The sequence below is a fragment of the Heliangelus exortis genome, chromosome 10 (genome assembly GCF_036169615.1).
Source record: "Heliangelus exortis chromosome 10, bHelExo1.hap1, whole genome shotgun sequence".
Lineage (NCBI taxonomy): Eukaryota > Metazoa > Chordata > Aves > Apodiformes > Trochilidae > Heliangelus > Heliangelus exortis.
This window is the reverse complement of record NC_092431.1, coordinates 20,669,003-20,692,219: the sequence shown is the minus strand read 5'-3', so window position 1 is coordinate 20,692,219 and position 23,217 is coordinate 20,669,003. Positions and strand designations below refer to the sequence as shown.

At 41.8% G+C, this 23,217-nt stretch overlaps 2 protein-coding genes across 22 annotated transcripts in view; one reads left to right on the top strand and one right to left on the bottom strand.

The window, feature by feature from the left end:
* Positions 1-16,503, top strand: part of JADE1 (jade family PHD finger 1) — a 109,374-nt gene extending 92,871 nt beyond the window's left edge. For 16 of the 20 annotated variants that reach the window (XM_071753842.1, XM_071753851.1, XM_071753841.1 and 13 more), the window contains 7 exons: positions 2,530-2,717; positions 4,050-4,261; positions 5,670-5,837; positions 6,431-6,547; positions 9,998-10,528; positions 11,798-11,915; positions 12,821-16,503. In XM_071753842.1, the coding sequence (XP_071609943.1) occupies positions 2,530-2,717; positions 4,050-4,261; positions 5,670-5,837; positions 6,431-6,547; positions 9,998-10,528; positions 11,798-11,915; positions 12,821-13,722 (2,236 nt within the window). In that variant the 3' untranslated portion in view covers positions 13,723-16,503. The remainder of the gene's footprint in view (positions 1-2,529; positions 2,718-4,049; positions 4,262-5,669; positions 5,838-6,430; positions 6,548-9,997; positions 10,529-11,797; positions 11,916-12,820) is intronic. The other 4 variants (XM_071753858.1, XM_071753861.1, XM_071753859.1 and 1 more) reach the window with 1 other exon arrangement.
* Positions 16,504-17,756: 1,253 nt separating this feature from the next.
* The window catches only part of SCLT1 (sodium channel and clathrin linker 1), a 24,201-nt gene continuing 18,740 nt past the window's right edge, over positions 17,757-23,217 (bottom strand). For both annotated transcript variants that reach the window (XM_071753862.1, XM_071753863.1), the window contains exons 20-22: positions 21,074-21,152; positions 19,955-20,050; positions 17,757-18,149 (exon numbers count right to left, since the gene is read on the bottom strand). In XM_071753862.1, coding sequence (XP_071609963.1) covers positions 18,087-18,149; positions 19,955-20,050; positions 21,074-21,152 — 238 coding nt within the window. In that variant the 3' untranslated portion in view covers positions 17,757-18,086. The remainder of the gene's footprint in view (positions 18,150-19,954; positions 20,051-21,073; positions 21,153-23,217) is intronic.

Below are 23,217 nucleotides of genomic sequence, written 5' to 3'. Positions count from 1 at the left end.
TGCTGTGCAATTATATTATAGAGTGTAGGATTGTACCATTTCCCCAGAGTGCTCACAGCCTGCTCCACACTGACCTCACCCAGACTCTCCATAAATGCACTCACACTGTACATCTGTGCTCACATTTGCTGCCTTTTCCCTCAGGCATCTCTCAGGGCTGCAGGAGAGCCAGGAGACCTGTGGACTTCCAGCAGGTCCCCACCATGTGGCTTTCAGGGAGCTGGTTTTGTGGCTGAATCAGCTCCAGTGATTCCCTTAAGAGGGAGGTTTTCTCTGCCAATCACCAACAGAGATGTTGCTCCAAATTTAAGATACTAAAGCAGTTAGGGAAAGAAGGCACCCACAGTTACAGGTACCAGCAGAGGAGGCACCACTCCTAGTTGCTGAGCTGTCTTCTGTGGTCCTCCTTGGTGAGCACTGCTGGTTGGAGTGTCCCTCTGATCCCTGATTGCCTGCAGTGGTGGTGCTGGAGTGCTCCAGGAGTTCTATGCCTTAACTTTGGGAGGGGAAGGAGCTGTTCTGTAAATTGAATCAGCAGCAAAGAGTAGCTGGTACAGAATAGAAGGAGAATGCAGTACAGACAGTAGTGATCATGAGGTACATAATAGAGAATAATAGAGAATAAAAGGTTTTGGCTTGTAGCAGCTGGGCAGGGCAGCAGGAGTAGGTCCAGAGGGATGGGGAAGGGTGGAATGTCATGCAGTCACATGGGATGATTTGGTTGAATGTAGTATTTGGTACACAGTAAGCATGGCTCTTTTAAACTTCTTCCTATCAAATAAAGAGATGAAGGCTTGTTTTGATGCCAAACTACCTGTGCTTATTTCTTCAGGGCCACTGCAGTGGTGTCTAGACAGCATGTGATGGATGTTGGCCAGAGGTTGTGATATCCACATGGAGGGAGGTACTCAGGAAGGAATTTATGGTACAGAAGAGTCAGAGAGCAGTGCCCAGTTTGAAGTAAATTCCCATGAGATGTGGTAGTCTGTAATATTTCAATATTGTGAAGAATGACTGGGAAGGGTTTGGGCAGTGCAGTTAGCCTGACAGTGTCATTTAGATTAGTGTTCTATAACAGTCCCCTTCTGCACCTCAGAAACCCCAAATTCAGCATTTGGCTTTAGCCCACCATTTTTTTCCAGGTTGTTGCATGAAATAAGGTGAGGGGAAGATGTAGGGCTGTGCAGGAGACTGAAATGAGGAGAGGGCTTACTGAGGTCTGTGTGCACAGATACAGTAGCAGCACATCAGGGTCTTCTGATGGGAGGAATTCCTATGTTGGGCCTCAGATGGGGGCAAAATAGGGTGGGGGATGTCCTGCTTGTGGAGCTTAGGCTATTTCAATCAGGTTTTGCCTACATGAAGGAGTGTTACCTCTTTGTAGCACTTGAGCACCAGAAAGCCCAGACTGGTGCTGCAGGAGGCAGTGGTGGCAGCATTGCTTCTGGAGGTACCAGAATTACCCCATGAAGGAGGTTTCATCCAAACTGGGTGTCAGTGTGTGCCCTGAGGGACAGTGCAATGTCCTCTACCTGTGCTGCAGGTGGACTGACAGAGCTGTCTTGCTGTTTGGAGGCAAGTCACAGCTTGCTGGTAGAGTGACTCCTGTCCTTTGGCTGCCAGGCAGTTTTGCCCTCAGGTCCTGGCTTTGCCAAGCTGCAGCATGGCAATCCTTCTAAGTTGTGTGCTGTAGGTACTTGACTGGGCCCTGAACCAATCCAATGCCTTGGGACAAAATTTCAGCAGGCTTGCAGCTAAAATACACTTTCATTGTTGGTTGTTGGCCAACTGGAACTCCAAAACCTGAGATAAGGTAGCTTTAGCAGCAGCTGATTAGTATTTGTGCTTAATCTGGCATGACCTTAGTGACTGTGAAAGGGGAAATTCAGGCCCAGGATGCCAGAGCTTGGATCTGCTTGGGTAAGTGAAGGAGAAACTAGTGCAGATGACTGCTTCTCAGTGGAAAGTTCTGAATTTCACAAACATGGCTATTTTTTAGCAACACACACACGCACATAAGAAAAAACCTGAAAACAAACAGAAGAAAAATACTGGAAGAAATAAAACCTCAAATGTATCAGGAAATACCACTTTTCTTCTTTGAATTTTCTTCATCCTGTTACTGTAGATAAACAGATTGATTTTTAAAAAGTCTTAAACAGATATTAAACTCTGTTTATGTATGGCCACCTTTGCTACATAAATACTGGGCTCCTACTCTAGCTTTAAACAAGTGTGAATTTCAGGTAAGAGTAAGCACATCTTTGTTATCCTCCAATAGTTTCATCTTAATTAGCATTCTAGTAATGACTTTGGTTTCTAGACAACTCCAGTTAATTTTTTAGAGTACCTGCAGCCCCATCTGAAAGTCCCCTGTACTGTTCCCTCCTCCCATCTCAGCAGTGCAGGGTGGTTGCCTGGCCGGTTCAGTGACTGCTGATGATTGTTAGAGTGGGACAGTTTGAATTCTCTAAAAACAAGTCTCAGCAGCTCTGCATGACCTGATGTCTGCTTGTCTGTCTGTTTTAGGGTTGTGTCTGAGACGAAAGCTGTCACATTTACCCGCCCCAGGAAGTACATTGTATCCTCAGGCTCGGAGCCCCCGGAGCTGGGCTATGTGGACATCCGCACCTTAGCAGACAGTGTGTGTCGCTACGACCTCAATGATGTGGATGTAGCATGGTTACAACTTGCCAATGAGGAGTTCAAGGAAATGGGTGAGCAATGAGTGCTTGTGTTTTTGTCACCTTTTAAAATTTTTTTTTTTAAAGATGGCAATCTTAATAATTTCAGGGAGGGCGGCGGTCGGAATCGATGACAGAGGTATGAAGAGATATTAAACACACAAGGTGGGGTAGCCATGGGAAACCAGACCTGATGTGCTTAAGCCATCAGATAAATGCTTTTATAACTGCTGAGTTGTATCTGCTTAGACCAGGTCAGAATCTCCCCTCACTTTTTTTTTTTTTTCCCTCTGCTGCTTTCTGTTTCACAAGGAAATCCTGTATGTCACAGTAGATGTTGGGTATTGGGAATTAGACCAAAAGCAGAATATCCTGAGCCTCCATTTCTTTGTAGTTATTTAAGTATATGGAAATTCTTGTTCTCATCTGACTTGGCAAGAGGACAATGATTATTTGCAGTAGTGCAGCTTTCTTGGTTTCATAGGTGCTCGTGCCACAGGATTTTCAGGCAGAGGTTGGTATAGAACAAACTTGGAAATATTGCATGGCAAGTGTCATGGCAAGTGAGAGATGGAAGCCAGAGGGAGAAGCACTGTGTCCTCATTTGATATTTTTCTTACTGCTGCTATGATAGAAAGTTTTTCAGCTCTGCAATAGTAATTCAATATTATTAACAGATTTGATTTATAGGATACTGTAATTTAATCTGTCTGTAGCTGTGGTGTTAGGAATAATTTTTGATGGATGCTGTTTTGAAAGATAAATCCCAGATTAGATGTTGCACTTACTTGTTGTCCCAGATTTGATGTTGCAATTATTACAACTGTTTTAATCAGTATGGCAGGGGCTGATGGAGACCCCCACTGGGGTTCCACCCTATTGGGTTGGAACTTGGAGAAAACTCAACAACAGTTGCAAGAAACTGCAAGTTTGTGCCACGTCTCATAGCAGATTCTCTCACTGATTTCTTTCCTCTGCCCCCATCACTTTTGGTTCAAAACTCTCTCAAATTTTTCACCAAAGAGTCAACATCACATCACACTAAAAGTGGAAGCAAAAGCCATGGAGTGCTGTCCCAGAAGGAAAAACGAGAACAAGACCAGAAGCCAAAGTCAGTTTCTGAATGTTTTTCTCAGGATTTTGAAAGATTGGTTTGGATCTCTGCTTTTGCAAGTTTCATACAGTTACAGGTCTCCTTTTACAGCTTCCCTGCTTTTTTTCCCATGCTGGAAAAGGCACACAGAGGCCTAGGAATGAGGTGTATGTGTGTAGGTCAGCTGTATCTACTCAGCTGTTAGAGTAGAGTTGCATGTGGCAGTGATTACTGCTTTTTCCTTTCAATAAGTTACAACTTGTGTTTCCCAGGGATGGCTGAGCTGGATGAGTACACGATGGAAAGGGTCATGGAGGAGTTTGAACACCGATGCTACGAGAACATGAACCACGCCATCGAGACAGAGGAAGGACTGGGCATTGAATATGATGAAGATGTTGTCTGTGATGTCTGTCAGTCTCCAGATGGAGAAGATGGCAATGAAATGGTGTTCTGTGATAAATGCAATATTTGTGTGCACCAGGTATGGTGGCCAGAGGACAGTGGGAGGGTGTAGGGGTGGTGACAGAAGCTTTCCCAAACCATTACAGGTAACAGGTTGGAGTTTTTCCGGGGACAGGAGTTGATAAGGTGAGTTCTTGCTGAGTTCCCCACTGAGTGGTGGGATGAATTCAGAAATTAAGTAATTGAGAGGCAGAATTGTTAATGTGTAATTCCAGAAATGTCATGTTCAGTAGTGTAAAGTGGTGTATTGTGTGTATGGAGGAGCATACAAGGTGAGGAAGCCTCCCCAGAGCATACACATGGGTATTGTTCTGTATTCTCACTTGGTCACTGCTCTTCTCCTCTGTCCCTGCTCACCTCTGGGGCTAAAACACCTTCAGGATCAGCAGCTTAGGCTCAGCAGGGGGTGGTTAAAAAGCACTTTAAGGCACAGGTAAGATTTATTATAGTAATTTAAATTTCATTGAGAACCTAGTGACCTGAGCTGAGCTAATGAAAGCAATACTGTGTGCCAGCTTGTTGTGGCAGCTAAGAAGTCTGCTTAGCAGGGAAGAGCAGATAAAACTTTATCATATCTGTTTCTGTGGATACTTCTTACTGTGGCAGATGCCTCCCCATCAGCCTGTCCGTCCTTTCAGCCTTTTTTCATTCAGTGCTGGGAAAGCTGTGCTCTCTGGTGAGCAAGCCTGGTGTTTCCTTGTGTGTGTTACTTAACTGCATTTGCACTAATGGTAAAGAAACACCTCTGACAGCTGTGAGGTACAGACTGCTATCTTGCAAGGTACAGAGAGTAAAGGGGATGTTTTTAGACCTGTTGTGGTTCTCTGGAGCTTCGATCTGATCACATCAAATGTGAAACCTCAGAGGGTTAAAAATGGCAGTAATTTAGACAGGGGTCTCCATAAGGATGCAGTCCTCTGAAGAAAGTGATCCTATTAGTAGCCATTCTGCATTTTTGCCTCTGAATAAGAAGTAAACCCCAATTCTTTGGACTAACACTGAGTATTGCACAGGGACTTCTTGACTCTGTGGCTCTTGCCTTTTGAATTGCAGTCCAGTTCCTGCTCCATGCAGTCTGTGTGACACTGAACTCCATCCTGGCTCACTGCTGGCAGGGCTGTCCCTGGGGGGTCCCCTTGCACTGTGGGCTGGCAAACACATCCTTCATTTACCCAATGGAAGTGAGCAGTGGCTCTTTGCCTGACAGCTGGTCCTGACTTCTGCTCCTTTCCCTGGAGGATCTTTGTGGGAACGAATGGGTAATGCTGTGGGCTAAGTTGATGAGCACATCCCAAAATGCCTCACGAGCAAATGTTTCTGTACTTTTAGAACTTCCATAAAGAACCTTTTGAGAGGCAACAGGTAAACAGCTAAAAAGTAACAGGTATTGTTTCTTTTCTCTCCCTTTTCTGCCCTTGGGAACACAGGCATGTTACGGGATCCTGAAGGTGCCAGAAGGCAGCTGGCTGTGCAGGACCTGCGCGCTTGGCGTGCAGCCCAAGTGTTTGCTGTGTCCCAAGAAAGGTGGTGCCATGAAACCAACCCGGAGTGGCACCAAGTGGGTCCACGTCAGCTGTGCTTTGTGGATTCCAGAGGTAGGTGGGATCCTCTGGGAGTTCAGGGCTGCAGGGATTCAGGAAGGGAAGAAATGTTAAAAACGTTGTTTGATGTAGCATGAGGTGCCACCCTGAGTGTAGCATATAAATACATATTTATATATATATGGTATTTCTTAGGAAGAGGGTATAAAAGATTTTCAGTTTGATGTAGTCTGGCAGGAGGATGCATCCTCTTTAAAAGCAGTAATTATGTAACCTTTGTCAACCTAAATTAGGCCTCAAAAAGTGAGGCCTTAGCTGCTGGTAAAGTTCATCTAACAAGGACACAAAGTACCTGTTTATTTTGTAAACAGAGCACTAAAGGTGAATCAGGAAGGTTTGGATGTTATGGTGAGAATTCCTGGGGATTTATCCTGTATGATGCTTTTAAATTGGAGAGCTTCACATTGAAACTGTTTTGTTAATGCAGTGAGGAACTAATTTTTAAGAAAAGATATTTTAACTTTTTGTGCTCCTTAAAAACATGCTAATTTTGCACATGCACACAAGGAATTTGATTTCCTTGATAAAACTAATTTCTTTCTTGCTTAACAGTGTAATAGTCTGTTTTTTAACCTTTTTTCTCTTAGGTGAGCATTGGAAGCCCAGAAAAAATGGAGCCCATTACAAAGGTTTCTCACATTCCCAGCAGTAGATGGGCACTGGTGTGCAGCCTTTGTAACGAAAAAGTTGGAGCTTCCATACAGGTATTTTATTGACACAGATACCCATGTGTTGTTTTGGTGGGTTTTAACCTGATACACAAAATGTGTATCTCCAGTAAACTGCTTGATTTCCTGTTCATTACTATGGACTTAATTATGAAGTACTTTCAAGTGTTAGTGGGCTCTTATTTTTTAGTAAAATTCCAATAATAATAGCCACATTCCACAGGATTTGCTGATTTGTGATACACTGATACATTTCTTAGTACACTGAAATAAAACTTAAATGAGTAGAGGAAAATCCCTATATGTACCACAAATAAAAATGATGCTTGAATGTGGAAAGCTTCTGTGCTGAAACCTATCTGCTAGCCCCTACTTAATGACCTCAAAGACGAGTTGGATACAGCCCAGCAGGAGTTGTTTCCTGTAACAAATGGATTTTTTAAGGTGCTGAGCACTCCCAGCTTAAGCAAAGCTGGTTAGCTGGTTATAGCTTTCATTTTCTCATTTAAAACACTGGGCTCTAACTCATTTTTTGTAATGGTTTGATTGTTGATCCAGCTTTTAAGTTGCTGAGGACAATATGTGATAATTTAGTATCAGGCTTTTTGAGCAGTAGGGAAGAAACAGATTGGTTTGCCCTGAGATTCAGGCAAGCCACAAGCTGAGGAAATGAGCCCCATTTCCTCCATCAGTTTTGGGTAGATTCTGCAGCTCTTGGTGTTTCTGAGGGGGAAAGAAACCATCCCAGGTGGCACTGCTGTAGCAGTGGTGTGATGTTACCATCCTGACTTCTGATACTCGAGCTCAGGTGTGCTGACTCCCTGAAACAGTAAGATGGGGCAGAACCAAACCAGATGTCTGCTCTGCATCGTTCCCAAAAGAATGATTTCTGTGTGCCATAAATCATCAAACTGTAAAGCTGTACTGTAAAGCTGTTTGTTTCATACCAACAACTCACATTCTTGGGCCAGTGCCAGTTTGTCTCACTGCATACTTCTCAAATTCCCTTGGCAGTTTTATTTGGATTTGCATTCAGCCTTTCTCACCATTGCCTATGAATTGTTGCTGTGAAATAGCTGGACTGGTCTGCACCAGAGCATTTCAGACTGGGCACTGTGGAGTCAGAGATGTATTGGATTGTTAGCTGGAAAGCACTTGCAGATCTTTTACAGTGGAAAATCACTCAGAAGTCTTAATTTTAAGAACAATTTTAAAATCTGGAGAGACTGAGAAAACATTACCAAGCCTCAGATTTTTAAAGTAGGAGATACTTGGTTTCCCAAGACAGGAGACAAAACTCTGATCTACCTTACTCAGGAGCAGATGATGAACATAAGGGCCAGTGACCTACTCAGGGCAGTGTTGTACAATAAAGTGTAGCTCAGTATTGTGGTGATGTTCTTCACATTCAGTGGGCTTCATGTACCTCAGCAAAATGATCTTCAGAAAGCTCCTGGAGACAGATATTACTGTCATAAAAATCTGAAAATATAGAGCTCTTCTTGTTCTGTGGCCAGCCTGTTACAGGTAGGACCAGCATTAAGGCAGATTTTTGCTGAAGTTCCATGCTTTTCAAAGATTTTTATCCTTTTTTTCTTTTGCCCTGAGTCATTTGATGAGGTTGCCAGAAAACAGTTTGTATAACAGCAGTGCAGCAGGGGTTCCACTCCAACCTGTCAGTCCATCTCTTCTGAAGGAATGTGTACAGTAGCAAATTATAAGAAATCTATCCACAGCATATAACCTTGCACTCACAAAACTGCCTTGCAGAGCTGTCCCCTTCCTCTTGGCTGCTGTCACATGTTCAAAACTTGTGTCCATTCTCCAGACCTATTCTGAAGGGTAACTTAAGTAGTTTAAATTAAACAGTTGAATATTTATGTATGTTAGTGTGCAAATGGCATGCAGGCACTGTGGCTGCCACTTCAGACAGTTCTACATTTGAAATTTTGGGAGAGAGACAAAAAAATTACAGGTTTGCCTGCCATATTATAGGAGTTCTGTAAATCTTGGTGTCCTTAAAGCTATCTGAGAAATATTTAGCTTTGTGTTGTGAAGTTTTACACAGCAGAGAAAAACATGAGGTCCAAAGCCCCTGCAATAGAAAGGAAGTAGCATTAAGTGGATGAACTGAGAGAGAGATCCTCCAGAGATGTTGAGATGTGCACAACAATTAGAAAAGCCAGCAGCTGGAAGTCTGCATCAGGCTGAGCAGAGAGCAGCTGCAGTAAGCTGGGAAAACCAAGACTGGATATTCTCCCAGGTTCAGCAGATTTCCTTCCAGAGACAGGCTCTCCCCTCTCCTCCCAATAAAACAGCAGCCACATGAAAAGCTGATTATTCTAAATGACAGCTCAAGTACTCTTCTGCACTGCTGGGTGCTCCAGTTAGGCTGCTTTTGCCCTGTGTGTTAGTGAGAGAGGGAAGAGCAAAAAAAATGCTTTGGTATTTTTAAAATTCCTTTTATATGTTTGTTTTATTAAATAATGCTCATTGGAAATTTCTGCAGCTCAAATGCTGTTGTACCTTTATATGCCACCTGGCTGCTGAGTCAGGAAAGCCCAGAAGAGAAAGATTTGACATCTCTACAAAGTGTAGTGTATAAATTTCCTAGTGCAGGGCATTTCTCTGATGGTGCCTTGGGTTAAGCATAGGTTTGCTTCCTCCTAGATAATGGCACTTCCACTTTAACTTCTTTTCACTGGGGGCAGAGGTGTGAGTTGATACAAGTGCATGTGTCTGCATGTGTGTATATACATAAATATATTTAAACCTTTCCTTTTGTGGCTGGTGACAGCTATGACAGCATTTCTCAAGAGGAAGTTACATAAAATTGAAATGAAGTGCTAAATCAGCTGAACCTAGTGCCTGTCAGTCCATGATGGTTGAGTTCACTGGGAAGGAAGAAAAATGGGATTTCCTGTACTCCTCATCTCCCAGATGAAGTGAAGGCTGTAGTCAGTGGAGTAGCACCTGACAGTGATTTAATCTTTGACATTGTAATATGGGGATAACAGGAGAAAAAGACTTCACTGTATACTTTTGAGTCCTTTTGGGTATCAGGGTTCCAGACACTGGGAAAGGTTTTTAATTAAAAGTATCAGACTGGCCTGGAGCTGCTGAGATGTTTTTTTTCTCTCTTGTGCTGGCACAGCCAAAGGGGAATGTTTGCCTTTATGTACCAGTGCTGTTCATGAATGGCTCTGGGGACAGCAAGAATGCTCCTCTTGAGGATTTCCTGATTAGTGAATAATGAGAGTGAGCTAGAGGAGGGGTTAATCATTCCTGTCCCACTGGGCCACTTGATCCTTACCTGGCCTGAAAGCTCTGAATTGCAAACCTAATTGGAAGAGAGCAGGAAAGTAGTGTAGAAGCAGAGCATGGCAACAGGGCTTCTCTTCCAAAGTAGTCCTGGCTGCTCAAACAGTTTTAGGCAGTTTGGGTTCTTGAATTTCTATTTGATTAATTTTAATTTCATCTCTGCAGTGTTCAGTGAAGAACTGCAGAACAGCCTTCCATGTCACCTGTGCCTTTGACCGTGGCTTGGAGATGAAAACCATCCTGGCAGAGAACGATGAGGTGAAATTCAAGTCCTACTGCCCTAAGCACAGCTCCACCAAGAAAGCAGAGGAGGAGACTTTCACTGAGAGCCCAGCCCGGGAGAACGGGACTGGGATTCAGGACAGCTCTCTCCCTGCCCACATTGACCCGTTCCACAGCATGGGTCAGAACCAGGAGGAGGCCCACAGGGTCAGCCTCCGGAAGCAGAAGCTGCAGCAGCTGGAGGATGAGTTCTACACCTTTGTTGAGGCTGCAGAAGTGGCTCAAGCACTGAGACTGCCCGAGGAGCCAGTGGGATTCCTGTACCAGTACTGGAAGCTGAAGAGAAAAGCCAACTTCAACAAGCCTTTGATTACCCCAAAGAAGGATGAAGAGGACAATCTGGCTAAACAGGAGCAGGATGTTCTGTTCAGAAGACTGCAGCTCTTCACACACCTCCGGCAGGATCTGGAGCGGGTAAGGCCCTGCACTGCCTGCACTCCCAGGAGGTGTGCTGGTTCTGCTCAGCTCCTGCCCTTGCTGCAGGCACTCCAAGCTGTGTTCTCAGAACAGACCCTTAACAGTAAATTTCCACCAATAACCCTTCTCAAATTCACAGGGCCAGCAGGTGTTGGCATCCAGTATCCAATCTCCTTATAGCAGGGATGCTGTGTTTCCTGCTTATGCTTTGTTACTCAACACTGATGGCTGTAGGCTGTACTGCAGCCCCCAGCTGGAGCTCTTCTAGCCTTTAAGGGCTTTCTTTACTCCTTCCACTGGGGGCACAAGAAAGGAAATATTATAAAACCTATCTTGGTTTGGAGCAGTTCTGTTTTTTCTTGACACAGCATAGTGGGATATTTCACTGGACTGTCTGTGTAGTAGGTTTGGGAGGCACATGATACTCCACTTAACCAGCTTTTCAGTGTTTGAAGAACACTTCAGTAGGATCAGTCTGGTGGTTGATCTTTTTTTTCTTTTTTAGTTAACTAACAAGAGTTTAAGGTTACAACCAGAAGGATACTGAAATTATTTTTCACTTCCATGTAGCACACAGCTCAGGAGGTGCTTGAGCACAGCAACCTGTGAGTGAAGTAGAGCCTCTTTTGGAGAATCGTACCTGGTCTTGAAATCAGGACAGCAGGTGCTCATCCATCTACTGCATCCTTTGTCAAGGATCCTGCTGACTAATTACTCTTACAATGAATTGTTGCAGTTCTTTTCCAGTTTCAGCTTCCAGTTGTGACCCTGTTCTAGCTCAGTGAGACAGCTGTTACTATGTTTTGTTTCTGCTCTGTGTGCTCAAGGTTTCTTTTAATCTTCTCTTTGATCAGCTAAGTTGTTTGTCACATCACTGCTTTGTCTGGCTCTTAAGTTATTCTGCCTGTATCCTTTCCATTTTTAAGTGTGATGGTAAAACAGGGTACATCATTCTGATAGTTTTTTAAATATTTTACTACTCTGTTGTTCCCACTGATGGTACATCCAAGATAACTTGGATTAAAAAAAAAATGGGGCCTACTTTTTTTTTTCCCCCTCTTCAAAATAAGGCTGAATAGACTCGATTATGAATGACATTAATGACAGTGTCATACCTGTAGAAACAAAAATATTGAGATGGTGTCATCCAGTTCAAGTAATGCAACAAGAGCTTCTGTGGATCTGATGGCTCTGTTGTGCAGCTCAGATCAGACAAGGCAGTGATGCTGTGACTGCTGTCAAACTCCTCAACTTGGTATCTTCCAGGTACGGAACCTCACTTACATGGTGACCCGAAGGGAAAAAATCAAGAGATCAGTTTGCAAAGTTCAAGAACAGATATTTAATATGTACACAAAGCAGCTGGAACAAGAAAGAGTTTCAGGTATGCTTCAGCATTATTTTTTTCACGAGACCACAGGCACAAGTACTGAAAGGTGTGGCTACAGGCTAGTGACTCGTTTTGAAGGACAAACAGGCCCTTGTTTGTTCTCATTTTTGTATGGTCCACCAGGAATCAGCAAATTGGAAGAAAAAATGAGAATCTGTGTCGTGCTAATGGTGGGCACATTGCTATAGAAACTGTAAGGCTGTGTTCTTAGCCATGGGCCACTGAGGGGCTTCCTGCTGCAGACCTTTCCTGGTGTCAGGTTTTAATGGCTTCTCAGGACAGAGGGATCCTGACTGACATTCCAGTGCCATATGGTACCTCATCAGCCTGTGGTTTGTTAGTGCCACTGCATTACTGGTTAGCATTTGTTTCTTTGCCCCATAGATGGCAGTTTAAAGAAATGATTGTTGAAAAAGTGCACTCTGGTTTGAAAATGACCTTTTTTTCTGCCTGCTCTCACTGACAGAAGTGTTTCCTCAAAAAGATTAATTATTTCCAAGTTACTGCATTAACTAGATCATCCATAAGGTATTCAGGAACTAATAAACCATATTTTAGACAAAATCAATCAGATCAACTTGCTGCTTCCTCTTTTTTTTTTCCCTTCTCTGAGGAGTTTCTCTGTCTTAGTGGATAGAGCAGTGCTAGGATTTATCTTTGCTACAGGTGTAATTATGTGCAATCACTTTCACTGCAGGAAAGTGAACTACACATAGCAGTATGTTGAGGAACAATGACCTAGCCACATAATCACTTGTGATTTTCACTATTATTATCACCTATTTATGCTCAAGAACACGCCCAGCATGGGAAGCAGAGTTAAAATAGGTACAATCAAAATTGTGTCTTTACGCAGACGTGGAATTGCTTGAGATTAACTTGAATTTGTTTCCATGTAGGTGTGCCTTCCTCATTCTCCTCAATGGAAAACACAGTGTTGTTCAACAGCCCATCTCTGGGCCCCAACACCCCTAAGATAGAGGATTTGAAATGGCATTCTGCCTTCTTCAGGAAACAGATGGGTGCATCTCTAACCCACTCCTTGAAAAAGCCACACAAGAGAGACAGAGTAAAAAACAGCTCTGGGAACGACAGCAAATCCATGCTGAGGCAGCCCAGCCAGAAGGAGGGCACTGCACCTCCTGGGAATTTCTTAGATTTTGACAAGACCTTTGCAGAAACACGGGTGGTATCAGCACAGCAGAAGAATGGCCTCGTTATACCAGACCACAGGAAAAGAAGAGACAATCGCCCACCCTGTGAGGTGATCAAGGCAGAACTGAAGGAAAAGACTTCTAAACACAACCACAAACCACTGAGACCTACAGAACTCTCTCAGAGGCAATCAGAAAACAAAAGGGCTCTAAACCACTCCAGTGGTAGGTCAGCACCTGGCACACGGAGGGATCTGGTGCCTAAATGCAACGGGGGTCTTGTCAAAGTAAACTCTAACCAGACAGTAGTCAAAGTGCCTACAACACCCACCAGCCCAGTGAAAAACTGGGGAGGATTCCGAATTCCAAAGAAGGGGGAGAGGCAGCAGCAGGGGGAGAGCCCAGAGGAGCCCTGCCACCAGAACTCCAGCTACCCCTACCTGGGTGTGGGCAGAGTGTCACCGAAGGACAGGGCAAAAACCAAGCTAAAGCCTGACAGTGAGAATGATGGGTACAGCCCTGATGCAGAAATGAGTGACTCAGAGACTGAAGTGGCTGAAAAAAAGTGCAGGCAGCAGAGGCTCAGTCCAAACAGCACCATCAGCAGAAGGACAGACATCATTAGGAGGAGCATCATGGCATCCTGACTGGACACAGGGACAGCACGGGGTCAGCACGTGGTCAGTAGAGTCACTGCCTACAAGCCAGCTCCACATTATTTATTGGTGTGAGAGAGAAGAGATCTTAGACGTGGTTACAGACTGACAAGTTGATAACTCATTATTCCTGAGCTGTATAAACATGTTTACATGCATTTAAAGCTGGGGTTTTTTTGTTGGCTTGGTTTGGTTTGGTTTTTTTGCCCTCCTGTCTCCCAGTTCTATGAGGAGTTTTACTCGATTTGCAACTTTTCTGAGTAACCAGAGAAATGACATCATTACTATGATAGGATTTGTGAGGAACACTAAAATAACTCACAAAAACCTTTCAGAAGGGGCAAGGGTGGATAGGGGGAAGCAGGTTGCATTTGTCCCAGTTAGCTAAAAAGCACTGATGAGATTATATTCCCTTTCCCTGCCTTCTGGAAAAGCACAAGTTCTTAATTTAATTAGTGTTAGGGAACTGAAGGTGGTTGGTTAATGATACTACACTGCTAAACCCCGTTACAAATGGCCACTTTTTTTGCGTGGTGACAGGTTATTTCTCCTCTTTTTGCAGCATGTTTTCTGTTGCATTCAGTGCAAGTGCAGCTGGCAGAACCCCTGGATAAGCTCCAGAGTTTACATGTCCATACAGCTGTGAGATACAGGAGAAGAGGAAGGGAGAGGGCAGGGCTGGAGCTGCTGCACAGTGCTCAGCTTGGAAAGGCTCAGGATGAGCACAGAGGGACCTCTCAAATGGCTCAGATGTGAGAAAGCAGAGAGGTTACAGCCCCCTCTGGAACAACCATCACCAGGCAGTCACAGTCACCTGGCACCAGGACTATGATGACAATAGAAGAAAGGAATTTCTAAGGCACTAGTTGGTAGGATTTCCCAAAGCCCAGCATGTATGCACTAATGGTATGTATTGGGAAAGCCATGCTTATGACACTAAAGGGTTGCTTTAAAATGGGCATGAATATATATTTTTAAATAGAATAAAATGGAGAGGCAATAAATTGCGTTTAGCTCTTCACAGTCAAATGAATTAAAAAAGATTTTATCCTATTTTGGGCTAGGCTTGATGGAAGAGGAACTCATATTCTGACTGTGTACTTTTTTAATAATTGCAAATGGCAATAATTAGTAAGCTGTGAGCAATAATATTAAGAGATGGTTAGGATGCTGGTTTGTATCGAGTAGAGTGCACCTGTAGTAGTGGAGTGTTAGGAGCCTGTAAATTTTGGAATTCTGCATAAATGTAAGTCAGGTATTTACTGGTGACAAGGGTTAAGCAGCAGTGTGTTACAGAAAGGCAGGCATAAAGAAGCCACTTCCCCCCCACCTTTTCTGTTTCTAGCCTGCCATTGCCACATCCACTCACTTCTTGATGTTAGACCTTTGGCTCTTGAGCAGGTGACATTTAAAACACAGAACTCTGCCATAACCAAGTCTTCCAGAGGATTCAATTTAAAAAAAAAAAAAAAACCAACAAAAAACAACCCACCAAAACAAAAAAAAACACACCCCACAAAAAGAAACAAACCACAAAAAAAGAAAGAAAAAAAAGGCTTATTAATAACCAATCTTGCTATGCAAGTTATTAATTAAATCTTGCAACAGAATGCATCTCCCTATCATTTGTTTTAAAATTCAGAAGTCTTACTCTGTTGAGGAAGGGGAATTGTGTGTAACAGAGTACATTAAAATACCATTGCTGGGGTCCAAGAATAAGATTAAACTTGGTGATGTACTGAAGTGAGAGTCAGACAGGGCACTGGTGAATGTGAAGTTACTCTTGGGCTGTATTAAGAGTTCTTGTTTCATCAAACAACAGCAGGCAAAAGGTAAATCCAGGTAAGTTCTGCCCAACACACAGCAATGTTCCCCAGACAGGCACTGTTGTTTTCCTTAAGGAAGAAGCTCATGACCATATATAGGGGATTGTTTGTCAAGCCATAGATGGAACAGTCTGAATTTTGATTCTAAGTGAATATTGAACCTCACACCAGTTTCAGAAAGGTACCTTGTTAATTTGCACTATTCTGAATGCTAACGTTGTGCAGAATAAATGCCTTATCTGTTTTGCTTCCCAACATCTAGGTTAATAAGCTTTCTAATGTTCAAGTTAAGCTGAATCAAAACCAAAAAAAGCTGTAAGAAGACTGCAGTCTGACCAGCTGGTAGGTTAGTTTTATCTCCCATGCTTAGTGCTCAGCAGAAAAGGTGTTGTCAGTACAGCAGTGACAGTACAACCCCCCCTGTATTTTATTGGGATTGACCCATTTGCTGGATTTCTGTTTTTAGGCATTACCTTTCCTTGTGCAGACTGACCAAGAGATCTTTGATTGCTGTATTTTGTCAAGCTGTAGGCTAGTTGAACTTCTGTAAAGTTGCCTGGAATGCCATTTGGTAGGTTATAAACTCACACAGATCTAAATGAAGGGTTATATGTGTTGTGTACAAATCTTAATTTCAGAAATTTGAGAAATCTGTCATTACATTTGTAAAATCTTGTACAGAAGATTTTTCACCATGTGCCTAGCTTTGGTGTCCATTCAGCTGAAATTAATTAAAAAAGGTGCATGAAGAGAAACAGATAGAAATAAAAATTATATGTAGAGATAACTATTTTATATTACATGGCCCAATCCTGTATTTATTTTCTCCCTTTTTTGAAGTATTTATAAAGACCTAGTTGAAGACAGCTGTATTTTTTGTTAAAATATTCAGTAGAATTGTGCCTTTTTGTCTGTATGTGAATAAATGCTGTACATTTTTGCAGTATCCTTGCTGGCAGCGTTGTAGAATTTGGAGTTGTTTGTTTGGGTGTTGAGGCACTTTAATGAAATTATCAGAACAACTTTGATGATTGCTCTGTGCTGCCCCTTACCTTGACTATTTAGGTGCTTGTGTCATCATTGCAAACCACATTTTGGCAAATAACCATTACACAGGAGCTCCAGTGTAAAAGTTGAAATGAATATATCTATAATTAAAGGAGAACCAAGCAGGTGCTTTCCTGTGCCTCAAGGAACAAATGCACAAATACTGTTGCTCAAAACCCTTCTATTACCTGCCCTTTTCTGCCAGGTTTCAGTTCACAGTTAGAGCCTCTCTTGCAGGAGTGAATAGGATTAATAGCTCACACAAAATCTTCCAGGTGGTCTCATCATCCTCTCAGATGTGCATTATGCAAATTAAAACAAGGTGTTCCATACATACCTCCCTCTCTTATCAGAGATGTGGTTGATTGATGACAATCCCACTGTAACAGACTTCTGGAGCTTCTGGACAGTGCATCCATCTTGCTTTGAAAAAAACCTTTAAAGTCTTGGAGCAAAAGCAGAGATTGCAGTGAATCCAGGCACGTGTCTGAGAACTCACTGGTGAAGAAGTGTGCATAGCTGTAGGAACTGGTCTGTTTTTTCTTGAGGTTGCATCTCTACTTGCAAGCTCTGCTTGAACAACCTCTTACTTCCACGTGGTGATCAGCCCAGGTGATCAACAGAAAAATGGTGGAGATCACTGTGCCTGATGTATGGGCTTGTGAGTCTCAGACAACAGTTGCCATCAAGCATTGGGTAAGCATTATCCTCCAACTGAGTTACAAGTTATAAACTAGAATTAGACTCTTACCAAATTTAAGAGAAAGGACAACAGATTATGTCACTGAAGTCCTAGATGGGAGCACTTCAAGATCTCTTCCCACCTATGAGCTGTTTACAATATATGCTGAAAGAGAAAACTGAGATCAGCTCTAACTGTAGAATGTTTTGTGTTCTTTCTCAACTACCAAAGGAAAACACATGCAAGGGGATTCCCATGTGCTGGCAGCTGTAAAACTCACACTATTTCAAAATGCATAAAAGCTGGATGGTGCAATGGATTCATTATCTTTGTGCACACTGAAGTCATAGAGTGCTGCAGTTCCCAGACACAAACCAAGACAGCAGAAAGCAGCAAAGCAAGGAACAATTGTAAAACAGTAATGAAGAAAAAGCACAACTGACAAAAGATGACAGTCCCTAGAAATGAGCTGTATGAATATCCATAACAGCACTTTATTTATTAACTGTTTCCCAGGGGCATCAGAACAAACTGAACCCAACTGTTAAAACTGGAAGCCAGAGGAGGCATTTTCTAGCTGTTACTTTAAAGGACTTCAATCACAACATTTTTGAGTCTTCTGCCAATCTTTATTATGTTTACAGACAGAGTATTTTAATTTCTCTCCTTTCTTACCTGAGTAAACCAATAAATGTTTAAGTTTTACAGCCTTGTTATGCATTCAACTTTCATGTTCCAATATGAAGAATCTCTGGCAATCTTCTTGACTCCAACATGGTATAAATGAACAGTACATGTGTTTAAACATTTTCCAGATCCTTCAGGGAAGCAGCTTTTTTCTTTTGTGTAGTTATCAGGCTGAGCTGTAATTAAAACCAAGCAGTTTCTTATGTAATTTTTGGTAAGATCTTAGTAAAAGTTCAATATGGAAGGCATAGGGAAGGAGAGTTCACAAGGACAGATCAGGGGGAGTCTGAGGTAGAGAGATTTTCAATGTTTTCTATACATGGCTACTGCTTTTGAGCTATTTAAATCCCAAGGAATTCAAGATGATGAAAGATGAGGTAGTAGGAGTAAGCTTTAAAGACTTACTCATAGAATACACACATTTTAAACCTGTGCAAACATTGTCCCATATTTTTTGTTTCTTACTTCATTACTATGACTTGATAGTATAAAATTTAGAGTCACTGAACTAACCACAATAAAAATGTCATTTTTAGACTCCCTGTTAGTCCAGCTCTAGCCTCTACTGGCATTAATTTCACAAGGAAGCTGGGTAATGAAATGAGAACATAGAGTTAGGTGAGAGCATAGCCCTGGAGCTGCAGAGTCAGAATACAGAGTTACTGTTCTGAGGGAGGAAGCACAGGTGAACATTCAGCCTTCTGAGATCTAGCAAAGAATAACCACCTTTCTTCATGTTCAGAAGCTTGGGCATTGTTGTAGCAGTTCTCCTGGAGACCTCTTTCCCAAGCCATTAGCAGGAACAATGCAGGTATGTCTTTTTTTTTTTTTTTTTTTTTTTGGAGGGGAGAGGGGAGCTTGGGGGAGGGAATAGCAGGAGAGGGGAGAGAGAAGAGAAAGGGGCTTGGGCACAGGAGTTCCTCAGGGCCTATGAAGCAGCCATATGCCTGACAGCTGGCAGCAGGAACCTCTGCCAAGCCTGAAGAGGGCAAGGCAGTTCTGAAGCCTGGTGATAAGATCTGGACAATAATTCAGCTGCTAAACATTTTTTAAAATCTGTAACTTTTCAGAGGGAGACTGATGAGTAAGAGTTAATTATTGATGCTTTCAGGAACAACAAGACCTCTTTCTGTATGGGCATGGAGGCCAGGAATTTACTCCCTGAAAGGTGACATGACCAGTATGTTTTTTTAAGGTAAGATAGGCTTCCCTTAAATACATACCTGCACTTAAAGATACACTTCAGGTGTATCAGAGGTGATCAGATCCACATAAAAAATAGGAGGTTAAAAAAATAGAAATCACTCCCTTCAGAGCAAGGCTTCACCAGCTGGACAGACCTTCTCATGAGAGAGAGAGCATTTACAGCCAGGAAGCACAGCTTATGTTATGATAGCTTGGCAGCTATGCCCATTTATTCACTGCTGTTGGGGAAAAAATGCCATTTGTCCTAATTGGACAATTTAGATCAACCAGGAATTTCCTCTCTGCAGCTCACATGGGATCACCCACACTAAAAAGCTATAATTTGCAAATGGGTTTCCCTGAATCACTGTAAAAAATTAGTAGGCAGAAAGACCACCTTTACTTAAAAAAAAACCAACCCGAATAACAAATTTACTTGGCAAATAAGTGAAGCCAGTGTATAAACCCCCCATGGAATTTGCTTCAAGAAGTATAACTTGAATGGTATGAAAAAAGGAATGCTTGGTAGAAAAAAAGCCACTTTCTATCCAGCAGAGAAAATACAAAATTATAGGTAGCACAGGGTTTAGATAACTAAGGCCCTGAGTTTAATTGAATATGTATCAGTTTTGTGATGATATATCCAAAATACAAGCTGCTTGTTAAACTTTTAGTAGTAATACTCCATATAAATGATCACTTCTGCCTCAGGAATGGTACAAAGTGAATGTTTTTGTAATATTCAATGGGATTTTAAAAATATACTTCAATATCATGCTTGTTATTAGTTTAGTACCTTCTGAGATGCTGTAGCTGCCCTCTCTTCTGCCAGGCTTAGTCGCTTTTGCAGCCTATCAATATATTCTTGATATTCTGTCATTAATTTTTCATCCTGTGCAAATGAAACATCTCATTACAAATGCAGTCTGTAATGCTGTTTTTACTCAATCCATACACACTGTAGTGAAAAAGCTTAAAACAAGAGGGACTCAAGTGGGACCATTTACCACTGGAGACATAGCTGCTGACACATTATGGAGAATGTCCAGCTCAAGTGTGGTGTAATTTGGCTTTTCCAATCAGAATAATCTGAGGAAATTTTACTCATTCCACCATCTTGAAATAAAATGCTTAAAAGCTGGTATATTGAGCCAGGTTAGTTAATTCACAGTCATACAATGTAAATGTTTAAGCAGTACTCAGAGGCAGAAATAATATACGAGATAAGACAAATGAGATTACAAAGTCACTACAGATTTCTTCAGTTCTCTTCATCACAGGGCATGCACAAAGTTCTTTCTTACCTACAGAAACCAATTCTTGCATCTGCCCCTTTTTTCCCTCACTACAAAAAACAACACAGGGCTTACCCTAGATAGACCTGAGTATTATCTCAGATTTATGAGGTTGACAGGAGAGTTGTTTCTGAAGTGCCTGTTAATTAGTGAACAATTCACATTACAAGGTGACCCTTAATTGTTACTGGGTGATGCCTTTACCATATACAGTGTAAATTCTACCACAAAGCACACTGAGGATTTGGTGTCTCTCCATGTGCTGCATTATCTGTAACACACTGCCTGCTCCTTTTAGGGGTGTGCATGCACACCTAGGCACAAGTGACTTCAGGAACATCTCCCACACTGCCTAAACTGCTAGACTAGTAACCTTGAAAGATGGGCTCTCCTTTACCTCTTCTTGTCATTTGAGTGTGAAGTTAATTTGTCTTCCTGCCATTTGAACACCTCAGTCAGCAGAAACAGTGGGGGTTTCCAGTTAAAATTACTCCTGTCAAAAATCCTTATTTTTTTCTAAATTGGCACCATAACTCATGTAAATAGGTTTCTGTTGAGATCCTAGTGTGTGTGGATCAGGTTGTAACTGAAAGTAATTGTCATATCAGTCATTATCTTACCTCAATTACTTTTTCATTTGCCATTTCCAGCTGAGCAATGAGTTCCTGGCTACGAAGTTTTTGCTGACTCAGGTCACTTCTGTTAATCAGAAGAAAAGATGCTGATTAACACAAGGTAGTTGTATTAGTTACCAGAATATAATTATAGGTGCTTTGTTGCAGTGTAGGTGCTTATGGTTTATTTTTAATTACAGCCCTGATGTCAAAACATTGATTTCCAAAGCAATACACACACAGCTAGAATTCTTTTATGATGTGTATTCAAATCTACAATGGCAGAGGAATGAGATAGATTTGTTCAAATCAACAGGAGTTTGCAAAGAGTATTTAACCCTTCACAGTGTTTTTTTTCTATTTGTTGAACCTGATTTTGCAGGCATGTTATCAAATATGCTAGAAATACAAGCTGCATAGATTATGAAAATTCATGTCCCATAACCAGACTTCAGCATGGACATTTGTGAAGCTGCTTTGAACTTGAGACAACACTCATGCAACACTTGATGAGGAAGGGAAAATGCCACCTTCTTCAAAGTGGTCTCTGAGGTGGTGCTCAAGGAACTGTTCTTGCCTCCTGTCATCACAAGCCCCTGAAGAAGAGGGATGACCAAAGATGGAAAAAGCTCTGAGCTTTGGTAAGTTGCAAAACTACACAGGCTGCTCTGTGCTTTAACCAGTTTCTACTTCATTATTAACAGCCACTGCAAAATGGTGTGATCAAGATGCTAGCTGCCCATTTCACTTCCTACCTTGAGGCTGAAATTATTTGTAAAGAAGAATTTCTACATCTATTCTCATTTTACCTTCCTTTCCCAAGCTGAAAGAATGCTGAAATGCAATCACCTTCATGAATATGTAGCACAGTGACAGTGCTCAGAAAGCTGACTCCTGACCTTGAGCTGCTCTGCCTGGTTCTGAAACTGCCTGCACTGTAATGGGAGCTAAAGCCTTAATTCTCTCTGGAGGAATGGAGGCAAGGCAGGAGATCCAACCTCAAATCATCATTTTAAAAAGCTTCTGCTATTTTCATTATGGCATTTAGTTCTCAACAATAATTTACTCTTAAAAACTTTTAAACTTAGTATTTCACAGAAGTTTGATTGGAAACTGCTGTACCCACTTGAAATACAAGATTGCAGTGTATCTGGTAACAGAAGGCTCTGAGCAGACCTGGCTTTAGTTTCCCCTCCCTTGTTCTCAACCAAAGCCAGGTAGATACCATAAAAACAGTTCAACATCTTCTGACTGGCTGCTGTAAAATTGGGAGTGAGTAGACAGATGCTGAAATGATGTTAAGCAATTAAAACTATATAGAAATTATATCTAAAATTGGTCAAACACTACACCTTCCAATGTGTAGACTCCTTCTGTTCAAGTTTATATAGACCAATAAAAAGGGCTTTGAAAATAAGGAAATTCTTACACTCTTGACAAACCATCTTTACTGCTAACTCAGATGACTACTGAAATAAATCAATTTTTTAAACTAAAAATTCTTAGCTATTAAGAACAGTCTGTCTCCTATACATGTACTGAGGTGTGGAATTAGCATTCTTAGCAGCACAGACCATAAACAGAATTTCCATACTAATATACTGCTGCATATCAAGAAATTATTTGTATAATTAGATCACACTGAACATGTATTTAAAGCAAACAGTTTAACCTTGTAAGCATAAGGAAACCTGATGGCTGTTGAGCTAGAGAGTTGATTCATTCTGATTGTTAACCTTCCCCCAAACACACATTATGAGATTTTAATATTAAAATGGAGCAGTAACCCCAACTGCTGAATAATCAAATTAGTCCCTAATCCATATTGTCTTTGTTAAGTGAGTAGGAAACAAAAGGTGAGCTTTTAGCATTTTGGCAGCCGGGTGATAAATCCACCAGCTGGAGCAAGTGCCTTCTGCAAAGCTCTCCTATGACAAATACAGCATGTGCCAGCTGTTTTTTCAGTTGAATTATACCATAATATGCTTCAGTTACTCTTAGTAATTAAGAATTTTGTATACTGCCGGTACCTGCAGCTGTCTCTCATCCTGTTAATTTTTTTCTTTAATGAACATCTTAAAATAAGCAGCAATGGCTGCCAAACATTGCAGAAGTGCAGCCAAGAGTGATTTTTTAGAAATGGAGGAAAC